The sequence below is a fragment of the Hyaena hyaena genome, unplaced genomic scaffold, assembly GCF_003009895.1.
Source record: "Hyaena hyaena isolate Hyena2069 unplaced genomic scaffold, ASM300989v1 scaffold_84, whole genome shotgun sequence".
NCBI classification, from domain to species: Eukaryota; Metazoa; Chordata; class Mammalia; order Carnivora; family Hyaenidae; genus Hyaena; species Hyaena hyaena.
The window spans coordinates 3,253,630-3,266,704 of record NW_024080716.1 but is presented as its reverse complement, the minus strand read 5'-3'; the positions used below and the strand labels follow the sequence as shown (position 1 = coordinate 3,266,704).

Genomic DNA, 13,075 nt, shown 5'->3' with positions numbered 1-13,075 from the left:
TTTGCAAAGTGTAAGAATTATGCATTAACTTCCTTTTTTTCCTTTTGGTATTCATATTATAGGCTCTATCTGAGACTAAGATCCACGATGATTCTCAATGACATGACTGCACATGTGATGAATCATCATGATCTTTCTCTAGATCACTGAAAAATATTCTTAAAGGGATTAATTGTCTGAGGTTCTGTGTTAGGTGAGAGACCCAAAGATAATTTTAGACACACTCTATTTCAGTAGCAATAGCTCACACAAGAGAGTGTTATCATTTTTATTTATTGTAGAGGAAGTTAGTGATATCAACATAGAAATCCTTTTACATTTTTTAAGTCATTGTTTAAATAATTTTCATTTTAGCAGTTGTGGCTGGTGGCATATTATAAACCTGCTTGAATACTGTTACATAGTATTTAAAATGATCATTTTAAGATTACATTTTTAAGAAGATATGTTTTATATCTTACTTAAGTACTGAATATAATTAGATGGTTGCTATTTATAATGTTTCATTATTATAGATAATGCTTCTAAGAATAGCAATGGGTACATAATTCTCTTTCTGTTATTTGTTCAGGAAAAATTCCAAAAGTATTAAGTCATATGATATGGTCATTTTCATGACCCTCGAACTCTGTCATCAATGATTTCTAAAAGGGTCTTTACAATTCACCAACAATATGTGACTCTACCAGTTTTATTATATCTTTGGTAGCTTGAAACATTTTCTTTATTTTTCATTTTTCATGACTGTAGTGATATAAAATTATGCATTTTCACAATCATGTGGATGTTTTAAGCCACACTTGGGCACTAAGTTACTAATAGTGTAAGAAATAATATTTTATGTATCTTCACATAGATGGAAATTTTCCTTCACGATTTTTCAATTCATCTTTGACTCCTTACTATATGCCAGATGTGCTAGGCGCTGGAGCACTGCCTTCTCAATTTTTCTCTTTTTCCTTACTCGCCATAATGTTACATCTGGAGTTCACGGACTCATCTGCTGAGCGCATCCATTACCTTTCTGTTTCACCTTGGCTGGTTTGTCAACCTCCCCTTTGGCATTTCTAGCATGACACACGTAGTTGCGCTTGAGATCCTCAGCAGTAACTTTTTTGATGCTCAAAATTTGAGTTCTTGTTTCATCTTCAGTTGTAGACAAACTTACACTAGAAATAGAAAGAAAAGCAAAGCATGATTGGGCCTGCAGGGCCATGTGCCGTGTGTGAATCAAACAAGTAGACAAGCACAGACCCACTAGGTGACGGCAGACAGAATGCCTACAGGCTGTGGTGCCTGTGATCCCAAGTTACAAAGGGAGAATAACTTCTAGATTCTAGTGTCATTCTTTTTTTTTAAGTTTATTTATTTATTTTGAGAAAGAAGGAGAAGGGAGAGCGTGCATATGAGTGGGAGAGAGGCAGAGCAAGAGAGGGGGAGAGAGAGAATCTAAGCACGGAGCCCAACACACAAACCGTGAGGTCATGACCTGAGTCCCAACCAAGAGTTGGAGGCTTACCTGCCTGAGCCATGCAGGCTTCCCTCCAATACCATTCTTTACATTCTACACCACACACAATCCCAGTATCTATATCAAACCTCATTGTTGGCAACATACTATAGATATCTCTTCAAAGCAAAAGGTCTCCTTCCTGCAAACTTCTGAGACAGATTCTGTATCAGAGTAGAGAGGAGCTTCTAAGGCCAGATCCATTTGGATTGTGATACAAACTTTGCCACTTACTGGCTATATACTTTGGGCACAGTAAGTAATCTTTCCAAACCTTGCATTCCTTCTTTGAAAGAGAGGTAAACAGCAATGCCTACACAGTGCATTACATGTATTAACTTAGTCAAGAACTGTGAGGCTTGACTATGTCAATGCCTAAGTATCAGAACAACGCTTAATAAACATTCACACAGGCTATTATTACCATCCATAGCAATAGTTCATGCACTTCAGGGATCCCCAAGGCTTGAGTTTTGAACACAGGTAGAATATTCCAGTCAAAATGCTGAAACCCCATGGGTTCAATCCTAACATAGTACAAGAAGAAACTTCTCAAAGCAAGTCAGGTTGTGAAAAATAAATACCTCTAAATCTCCATGTCAGAGATCAAGTGCTTTGGGTCCGAGATCAAGATCTAAAATCCCTTGGAACTACTTGCTATGAAGAGAAAACAAAATCTCTTCCTAGAGCTGACATCCAGGTTCTCCTTCCAATGGGCTCACCATCAGTCATGAGAACTTGGTCAAGGCTTATGAAGGGTTTAGCCTCCACTGAACTGCACTGCTCCACCATGAACACTGAACTATGTTGCAGTAGCAGCAAGGAGGAACAGCATGACTTTCATTATCATTCATTCATCATTATTATGAGGATAGAAAGCACAATGTTCAGAATTCCAGAAATGATCAGGAATTCTCCCTTTGTGCCTCCAGCTACATCTTTAATCAGTTCCTTCTGAAAAAAAACTGCTCTAATTTCAGAAGGAGGCTCCTTCTGTACCCGTAAAGATGCTCTGCTTCTCTAACGTCCAGCCACTGCACATGACGTTCCTTTTACCAGTAACATTCTTTCTATTTCTCTACCTCATTTATTTCTACTCATCCTTCAAATCCTTATGTAGGTACTATACCATCTGAGAAGCGCTGCCTACTCCTCTACAACAGACTGAAATCCTCAAAGCTTCTGATAACCTCTAAGACTTTCCAGTCACTGCATTTATCACAATATATTGAAATTTCTGCTCTAGCACTCTTACTCTGAAAAAAATCTACTCAGTTAGGGACTAAGGATCTTGCATAGCACCTGCTGTAATGTAGACATTTTATAACTTCTGTGCAAAGTCTGAGTTTACTATCAGGAAGGACATATCTTTTGATTTCTAGACATTCAAGTAGCCAAAGATCTATTTGCATATCACGTTAAGACCTAAAGGTTTTAGAACTACTTTGTCATGTACTTGGTCAGCGGCTGATTTTTTTTTTTATTATTGTCCTGAACCAACTGTTGTCTTGTAATTGTCTCCTTCATTTCTGGAAGAATCTTTTGTCTTCAAAGACCCATAGTTTCCTCCTTGCCAACCCAAGCCCCTTCAAAAAAAAGTTGCCTTTATTTAGAATTAAAATGGGGGCACCAGGGTGACTTAGTCAGTTAAGTGTCTGACTTTGGCTCAGGTCATGATCCTGTGGTTCATGAGCTCGAGCTCTGCATCGGGCTCTCTGCCATCAGCGTAGAGCTGTCTCCCTCTCTCTTTGCCCCTCCTGCACTTGGGCTCTCTCTCTAAAAAATACACATTTAAAAAATAAATAAATAAAATGACTCAGCTTGTTAAAATAAAGTTTAAAGAATGTGAATGTATTCAGGCAATATTAAAAAAATAATTATCTATTACAAGTGCGACATGCATGTTACATGAGTTACGAATGAGGAGGAAGAAGATAGGAAATATATGCTTATTGTAAGACAAGAAACACACATGTAGCTGAGGCACAAATATAGAGGCCTATATTCCAGACTTGAGAAAGGAAAGAATAGGGCCACATTAACCAGCTCTCATGGATCCAGAGCCCTATACTGTAGCTTTTCATGCATGCGGGCTATGCATCCCATCTACTTCGAAGGGAGAATCACGAATGTGCGAGTATCAGAAGATATCTGGATCTTGAATAGCAAGTCCAGGAATCCCGCTTTGGAATGCAGCCCTTAAAGACTTGAAAATCTTGCTGATTTTCGGTAATGACGGGCAAAAGTCAGAGTTGTTACTTTCAATGATTAGTATACACCAGAAGGCATTAGACTGAGGGACAAGTGTTGGTCACCCCTGGTCTGAGCCAACAGTACCTTTCATTAACAGTCACATCAATATTGGTGTCGTCTGGCTTCTTTCCATCAATGGTCCACCAAACCTCATTGCGGGCATCCATCAGGAAAGTAAAATAGACTGTACAGGGAATGAGCAGCTCCTCACCTAAAAGAACAAGTTACCCCATCAGGGTGTACCCTTCACATGGCTATACTGGCTCTGCTCTGCGATTAATCAGAAGCTATAAAAGTGTACTTAAAATTCTATTTCTAAGTAATTTCCAAGTGGCCTATCACAGAAACGTACCATACTTCATTACAAAATAAACCAAGAAAAGAGGTTCGGCAGCTTTATACAAAATTTCCAGAATGACCATCTTTTTATACAATCCATGTATGTTGTACTATGACAGCGTTTGTTCAAAGAGGCTCTGACAACATACTTTGTAGCCCTAAACTTCCATGGAAGACTCTTATCCTTGATTTCCCTCATAAACAGTGACTGAGGAGAGATTCTACAGATCGTTGGAGCTTGGCCCAAAGAAAATAAAGGGCAATGCCAATGCGGAGGGGCAGCTCAGATCAGGCTATCAGGGTGTAGTCAATAAGTTTAAATACCATTTACATATATATATTTATATATAATGAATATTTATAAGTATTAGTATTTTTGAAAAACATTCTCTGCTATCATTAGGAGATAGAACACGAGGTCAGGGGATCCCTAGGAAGAAAATAATAATAATGAGACAAAGACTGGCAGCCTACTTACTAAGAACTTTATATAACTCACTGTGTTAAATATTTATACTTACTAGTGGTCTCATTTAATTTTAACAAGGTACTGTGGGGTCTTTTTAAAATTCACGTTTTATAGACACGCAAACTAATGCGTACAGATGTTAAATGCCATTCCTCGATGAAACTGTTAATAAGCAGCCGACCAGAATTTGACCCGGAATGACTTCCATTCCAGTTTGCCCAGGACAGCCCTATTCTATGCTTGCTTTCCTAGTTATTTATTGACATCAGCTGCTTTCGCTCTCAGACACTGTGCAGGCTGAGATGACAAATGATATTGTCATCCAAATTTGAACTCAGGTTTGTCTCACTGAGTGGTCTTGCTCTATCCCCTCATCTAGTGCATGGTTCTTATGCGTTTCCCTTCAGTTTCTATATTAATATGCAGGAAGGTAACGCGAACATAGATTTTGGAACCATATGATAAGTGGAGGTAGAGAAAACAGACTAGGTCATTTGTAAGGGTTTACCGGATAGCAGGAAGAATGCTCATATTACTATACAATGTCACTGTGAACTCTAGGAAATGTGGTCTGTTTGGGGTTGGCGGCCCTCTTAGTGTGTTCTTTCTTTCTTTCTTTTTTTTTTTTATAGGCAGCTCACTACTTGAAACCTTATCGTAATTTTAGGAGGGCATCACTGTCCACTACCTACATTTGATCACAACCTCTGTTATCTTTAGCACATTTTAAAAATACGTTCTTTTATACCTTTCACTGGGTTTGGAGTGAATTTATTGTAAAGGATACAATATAGAAAATCAGAAGATTTTCTATAGTTTTCAGTTTAACTGTGGGAGGCTTTGCGCCAGAAGAATAACAAATTATGCCTTATTCTGTTGGTCACAGAAGATTTTTGTCCAGAATGGAAAATTATGAAAACTAAAAGCAGCCCCAGACAGCCCCAGGAACAGGAAACACCCGAGAGTGTTCTGATCAAGCTGTTACCAGGTCTACCAGTTGTTTACCAGTAAATTCACAGTCTTGCCTCCGAGCCCCTGCCTCTGCCCCTCTGCAGGGGAGCAGAAGCTTAGAGGAAGTCTTATGCTCCTGTTGAAGTCTTGGCAAACCCAAGGCCTGTGCAAGCTAAAGTGTGCGCCACACAGAAATCACTAATCAGGAGAGGGGAGCCATTGCAGGGAAGAAGGGAGCAGCTGCAGAGAGAGAGAAGCTGAGAATCCCAGAGACGCCCAAGAGATGGAAGGAGGGGTGAATCCCCAGAGCTGCCTTCGTTTCTGATAACATTTCAGTTTCACTCCATGTTGTTTCCTTACAATAACCCTCTATTCTCATGCTTTAACTTAAGTGACATTTTATTCCTTGTAATTAAGGGAATCTAACTGAAATTAAGAGGCACAGCTATAATTACCCGGTTCTTTCTCGTAGACTACAAGATCATTGGGTGAATAGATCTGAGGAGGCAATGCGTCATTTGGAGAGCCTGTGTTCGAGAAGAAGAGACAAAAGGGAGATGATGTTAAATCGTGTAGCCCTTAACTCTCATAACCCATTTCCAAGACCTGGTCTTGTGTAAACTTTTGCCCAACTTCTTGGCATCATTTGTCAACTCTTCCTGACAGGGCCCACAGCTCAATATACAGTATATTGCAACACTTCATTCATTTAAAACGAGCAAAGAGACAAACATAAAATACTACGTAGCCTCCATGTTTTAGGACAGAAGATTTAACCAGTGTTTTTTTCTATTTAAAGCTTCCATGAAATGTACTTCTCATACCATAAAATAAGTTGCTTTCATGTCTTACCTCACTTGTTTCTTTCCTACATGTTTCTTTAGAACATGCCCAGAGTGGCTAGTATGAGACTTGGCTAAATAAGCAAATGTTAAGTAAACAAATATGTAAATGGAAAATTCAAAATCACAATTATGAAGACAGCACACAAGTCTACCTGATGTCTATATCAGTTGACTGTTCATTCCTAGGATCACTGTTCTTTAAAATATTCTATGTTTCTTAAGTGTCCATCAACAGATGAATGGATCAAGAAGACATGGTTTATCTATACCATGGAATACTACATGGCAATGAGAAACAATGAAATCTGGCCATGTGTAGCAACATGGATGGACCTTGAGGGTGTTATGCTGAGCGAAATAAGTCAGGCAGAGAAGGACAAATATCATATGTTTGCACGTATAGGAGGATTAGGAGGAACTTGATGGAGGAACAAGGGGGAGAAGAAGGGCGGAAATGGTGGGGGAAAGGGAGAGAGGCAAACCATGAGATTCTTGAATGCTGACAAAAACTGAGGACTGATGGATGTGGGGGGGGAGGGGGGATGGGCATGGAGGAGGACACTTGTGGGGATGAGCACTGAGTGTTATGTGGAAACTAATTTGACGATAAACTATTTGTAAAAAAAAATAAATAAAAATAAATAAATAAATAAATAAAATATTCTATGTTTCTGAATTGAAAGAAAAACACCCCCAAGGGTTTGTATAGTGTAGTGTTTAAGAGCAAATGCCTCGAAGATTTAACAACCAGGGTTCTTAACCTTAGTTGGTCATACACTAACCATATGACTCTGGATTTTTACTTAATCTTTGAAAAGCTAATTTTCCTCACCTCTAAAATGAGGATAATTAAACTCACTGCACAGGTTCATTATAAGGATTAAATTAAATCATGCATATTAAAGCATCCTACTGGTATATAATAAGTACTCAATACTTCACAGCTTTAAAAAACAAACTTGTGTTTTGCTTGAGAGTTAGATAAGAACCCTACTTCACATCAGCATCTGTCAACTTCTCTACTCATAAATAAAGGTGACCAAGCATGCCTATCCTCAACTTTCCAAAACGGGATCCATTTAAGAACCTATATCAGACATGATTGCCAAGATGAATTTAAGATTAGATTATTCATTTGGCTTTTAAAGTCCATTCATGTTAAATTCTCTTTTTTTTTTTTTAACGTTTATTTACTTATTTTGAGAAAGCACAAGAGAACACGAGCATGGGAGGGGCAGAACGAGAAGGAGAGACAGAATCCAAGCAGGCTCCGCATTGTCAGCACAGAACCCAATACAGGGCTCGAACTCACGAACAGTGAGATCATTACCTGAGCCGAAATCAAGGGTCAGACACTCAGTCAACTGAGCCACTCCGATACCCCCATTCATGTTAAATTCTGAATTTAATATGATTTTTTCTTCTGAATTAGTTCCCATCTCAACATTATTCCAAAAGTACGCAGAGGAAGAGGAGAGGTGATTACAAAACTTTTCAATTTGAATCCTATTTGCAGTATTACGTTAAAGCCCTTAAAAATTATGCCCAAATTATGTCAAACTAGTTGAGAAGGCTCTGAACCAAGAATATGAAACCTGGGGTTGGGAACCACTTCTTCCACTAACTCACAGAGCATCTCTAAAGAGATTACTTTGTTGTTGTTGTTGTTGTTTTAAATGTTTATGTATTTATTTTGAGAAAAAAAAAAGGGCAGAGGGGAGCAGGGGAGGGGCAGAGAGAGAGAAGGGGAGAGAATCCTAAGCAGGCTCCACGCTCAGTGGTCAGCACGGAGCCTGACACAGCGCTTGATCTCACCACCTTGAGATCACGATCTGAGCGGATATCAAGGGTGGGACACTTAACCCAGGTGCCTCATAAACAAGTCACTTTGTGTCATTGGGTCTCCACATTTCTATCTATGAAAAGATGGGGTATGAAACATTTTCACTCTGATACGTTCTCATTTTTAATACCATGGGCATAGGGTATTCAGGGCTCTCCCCTGATTGCCACCTATCCTGACTCTGGTTCTCTTGATTTCTCTGTTTGATGGGAGTCTTTGGACAATGCCTGGACATTGTCTTTTCTACTTTCCTAATTTCCCACCACCCGTTCTCTCAGGGCAAAGCAATGGTTGAACCCTGCCAGCAAGCAGCTCTAATTACAGCAGTTCCAGTTCATAGAAAAGACAGAGCTTATTTAATTCAAACACAACACTTTTTTGACAATAATATTAACTGCTATTCATTGAGTTTCCACCGTTCGCCTGGAATTGGATTAACATTATATATATACATATACGTATATATATATATATATATATAATTTCTAATATTCCCAACTATAGTGAATGCAAGGTTCTCTTAGTCCCAGACAGCAGATAAGGAGACTGAGACCCTGATCAAAGGTATTTTGCTAACAAATGGCAAGGGTGCAAGTCGAACACAGATTCACTCGGCACTGTTTTCACTCCTCATTCAGTCACATCGACCAATGATTCATGCAAGACACCGATAGGTATTGAATGGCTACTCTGTATGTGGAATTACTGTGGCTCCAGCACAGTGAACAAAAAAAGATAAACCTCTTTTCTCATAGACTCTACTTACTTGTTTGAAATAAACTATCAAGAGCCAAAACAAAATGATTGCATTCTTTCAGTGTGCACTTAATATAAAACCATGCTTACCTACCACCTTCACGGTCAGAGTCCTAGTGAGATGGAAGGTACGCCCGTTTTCTGGATATGTAACCACACATGTGTAATCGCCATTGTTTGAAACCAAGGCTATGAGAAAGCTCAAGTTCATACCTTCAGGTACTACGTTATTAAAGTTCTGTATTTTATGGCAGCCCTAGAAGAAGGAAAAGAAAAGCCGTTCAGTATTGAGATGCATGCATGGAAATATACAAGTGCACGTATGTACACACTCATCTAATTTTGCACAGAAGATACAACTCTCCATGCTGGGTGCATCTTTTACAAACTATTTTGGTCAAGTATTTGATGATATCTCTGTAAAGAATGAAGGTAACATTTCATTATATTTTCTGCAAAATGAAAACAGGAATTCTAAACTGAGATGTGAATTCAAAAGCATGGTCTTCCAGTCTCAGGATCCAGTATTTGAAGTTTGAAAATCACACATTAGTAGCTAACTAAGGTTAAAGTTTTGAAAAACAACTAAGGCAACTTAAGAAAATGCATCTGCTGCTATTTAAGAAACAGTTATTTTTCAGATCTCCATTTATTCACTGATTATATTAAGAATCCAGCCACTCTGATAATTCAGACTTAGTTTAGGTGGCTGGTTTTTGGCAATCTTATATATGTGTCTTACATATGTGTGTGTGTGTGTGTGTGTGTGCGCGCGCGTATACACTTTTTTTTTGAAAGAGAGAGAATCCCAAGCAGACTCCATGCTCAGAGCAGAGCCCAATGCAGGGCTCGATCCCATGACAATGGTGATATCCTGAACTGAGCTGAAATCAAAAGTTGGATGCTTAATCAACCAAGCCACCCAGGTGCCTCTGTGGTTTTAGCATTCTTGATCACTGTGTTGAATCACTCTATCAGTCGCTTCCAAACTTTTTTCTGTTTTCTTTCTACTTATTTTCCTCATTTGATTTTTTTACAATACAATATTACAGACTTCAGAATCTAAAACCAAAAGATATTTTATGAGTCTGACCAAGAGCGAAGCTTATTTCTACTCCAACTTATATTTTCATACACTTCTGTTGATTTTTAAAATTCTGACATAGAAATAGCTCATTCAACATAACTGAAATCTTGTTTTGGCTCTCTGATTCCCACTAATTGGCTTAAATTGTTTTATTTTACTTTATTTTTTTAAAGAAAAAATATGGGGGCACCTGAGTGACTCAATCAGTTAAGCGTCAAATTTCAGATCAGTTCATGATCCCATGGCTTATGAGTTCAAGCTCCATGTCGGGCTCTGTATTGACACCTCAGACCTTGGAGCCTGCCTGGGATGCTGTGTCTCTACTCATACTCTCTCTCTCTCTCTCACTCCCTCCCTCTCTCTCAAAAATAAATAAAAATTTAAAAAAATAACTAAAGAAAATAATACAGCATCTGTGACAAAATTATTTGTTGAACACTTACTTTTTGAAAAACGTTGCTTTCTTTTAAAAAATCAATAATTTGTGACAAATGGACTGGGTTGTATCTACGGTTTTTCAGTTCTTGAAAATTCTGGGAAGCTATTATTGGCTTATAGCTTAGATTTACTGTATTCACATATTTAGCTTTGATTCTTGAATACTTAAGGTTTTCTTAACAATTCCTGGAGCTTATGTTTTGAAATATGAGTTACACTAAACGGCATATTTTGCAAGTCATTGTCACAGGAACTAGGTCTTTTAAGAATATCACTAAGCTTTTGATTCATGGAAATGATCATCAAGAGGAAGCTGTTAGATGCTTGGTTATTTTCTGAATGCGATTTATCCTGTTTTGATAAACAGTGTTTCTAGATGCTTGTCACATCAACAAGATATTTCAATGCTCTTAGGTTATCACAAAGCATAAGGCCACAGAGACCTGTATTCTTATAATGAATTTATGTCACATTTGGTTTAAATTGAGTTTAGACTATCTATAGAACTCTATTTGATTTTTGTGGTGCCTTTCGTTTAAACAGCTCAAAGCTATTTTCTTCTCTCATTTGTTAGCTTAGCTGTTCTTAAATCCACATGAAGTAGACAGATCAGACTGAATATGCTCTAGTTTTACAGGTGGAAAAATAAATAAGACAGACAGATAAAGAGGTATTCTAGATACTACAGAGCAACGCCAAAACTCAGTTTTCCAGACAGAAGAACAAAGGTTTTTCACTAGCTTCTTAACTAAGAATGAACACCTCTCCTTGGGAGTTAGTTGAGGCTGGAAAAACACACTGAGACATGTATTGACATGTACTCTATTATCTCATTTAATTCAAGTTTGGAAATACTCTTATGCCCATTTTCTAGATGAGGATATAAAGAAAGGCCTGGAAAGGTCAAGTGATTGCCAATGTCATAGAGCTAGGTAGTGTCAGAGCTAAAATTTAAATCTAGATCTACCTGCTTTGAGGCCTTTGCTTTGAACCCCAACTGACTCTGTCTCTCTACCATGGTTCTAAACATATGCCACACCTGGGCCGGTCCCAGTGTTAACAGTGTGCTATAGTTCTATCTCTTAAATGAGATTGATTCCCACAAATAGCAAGAAACTGTAAAGGTACACTGTTCAGGATAAGAAGTTAACAATTATTGGGCACCTGGGTGGCTAGGTCAGTTAAACTTCCAACTTCAGCTCATGTCATTCAGGTCATGATCTCATGGTTCACAGGTTCAGGCCCCATATTAGGCTCTGTGCTGACAGCTCAGAGCCTGAAGCCTGCTTCAAATTCTGTGTCTCTTTCTCTCTCTACCCCTTCCCCACTCACACTCTGTCTCTCTCAAAAACTAAATAAACATTTAAAAAATTTTTTTACAAAAAGAAGCTAACAACTAGTACTGAACTGGTCAATAGCACTTCCAAAGAATGTACTAAAAGACACTTTTATTTTATTTTATTTTTGATTCGCCAGTATCATTTATGTAAAAACTATTTAAAAATACATTGTTTTAGGACTCATAGTATGTGCTACAAATACGAAGAAATGCTTCTGACTCAAAGTCTTTTCATTCATTCACTCATTGATTCATTCACCCTTGAACATTAATCATAAACCACATGCCAGCCATGGTGTGAGGTTCTGAGAATACAGTTATGAGTAAAACAAAGGATCAGCTCTTATGGACTTACCACGAACAGAGAAATGGAATCAGGCACATCTATATAGCAAGGAAACTGGCACAAAACAGGTATGTGTTGCTATCTTCCTAGCTCTCTCTTTTTCTTCATCTTATTCACACCCATGTACATGAACTTGAATTTCGGGATGGATATACTTAAGGGTATTCAATGGGTCTGTATGTCAATGGTATAAGTATGCTTTCTCATGACTTCTTTTCTTCTTTCCATAAAGGATAAAAATGTCGGTCAGGGACAGGTTTCGCTTAGAGTTTCTTTGTCGAGGAAAACATTTTGAATGAAGGAATATTCCATAAAAATTAGTGGGAAAGTTTGGGGTCTAATCTACTATTCAGAAAGAGCCAACCATCCAAATATATTAAATGAGCTAGTTTAAACCAAAAGAAATAAAAAGCCACTTCAAAGTTCTTAGACCTATAGCATGTTAGAAAAGAAAATGAAAGAAATATTTTACATTCTAAATGTGCATGTGGATGATAGGGGTACGTTTGGGGCATTGTTGAATTACAAATAACCATTAACTTTAGCCTGCAGTGTGTGATCAACTCTCTCTATTGCTTATGTGAGGTTGCATCTCTGGTACCTTTGATACATGCACCTGAAACATGCAGGATATTTTCAAACCTAATAAACTATTCCTAAAAATAAATCCTATAGAGTTCAAAATCATTTATTTGGAATCCAGGAAAAAAAAATATATGAACAAGAATCTAAAGGCATCCAAAGAATAAAAGAAACATGTTGCCAAATACAATAAACGGTTAACGGTAAGCTGATTTCCACTGTGAAGCAAACACTTGTCTAACTAGAAAACAAGTCATCCACTTAGTTGACCAGTCAGTTCCTCATTTTGAGTTAAAAAGAGAGAAGTTAGACAGGAG

At 37.9% G+C, this 13,075-nt stretch overlaps 1 protein-coding gene across 2 annotated transcripts in view; it reads right to left on the bottom strand.

The window, feature by feature from the left end:
* Positions 1-13,075, bottom strand: part of LOC120233109 (interleukin 1 receptor accessory protein) — a 122,820-nt gene that overhangs the window by 11,569 nt on the left and 98,176 nt on the right. For both annotated transcript variants that reach the window (XM_039234219.1, XM_039234220.1), the window contains exons 5-8: positions 9,057-9,222; positions 5,978-6,049; positions 3,848-3,974; positions 1,021-1,169 (exon numbers count right to left, since the gene is read on the bottom strand). In XM_039234219.1, the coding sequence (XP_039090150.1) occupies positions 1,021-1,169; positions 3,848-3,974; positions 5,978-6,049; positions 9,057-9,222 (514 nt within the window). The remainder of the gene's footprint in view (positions 1-1,020; positions 1,170-3,847; positions 3,975-5,977; positions 6,050-9,056; positions 9,223-13,075) is intronic.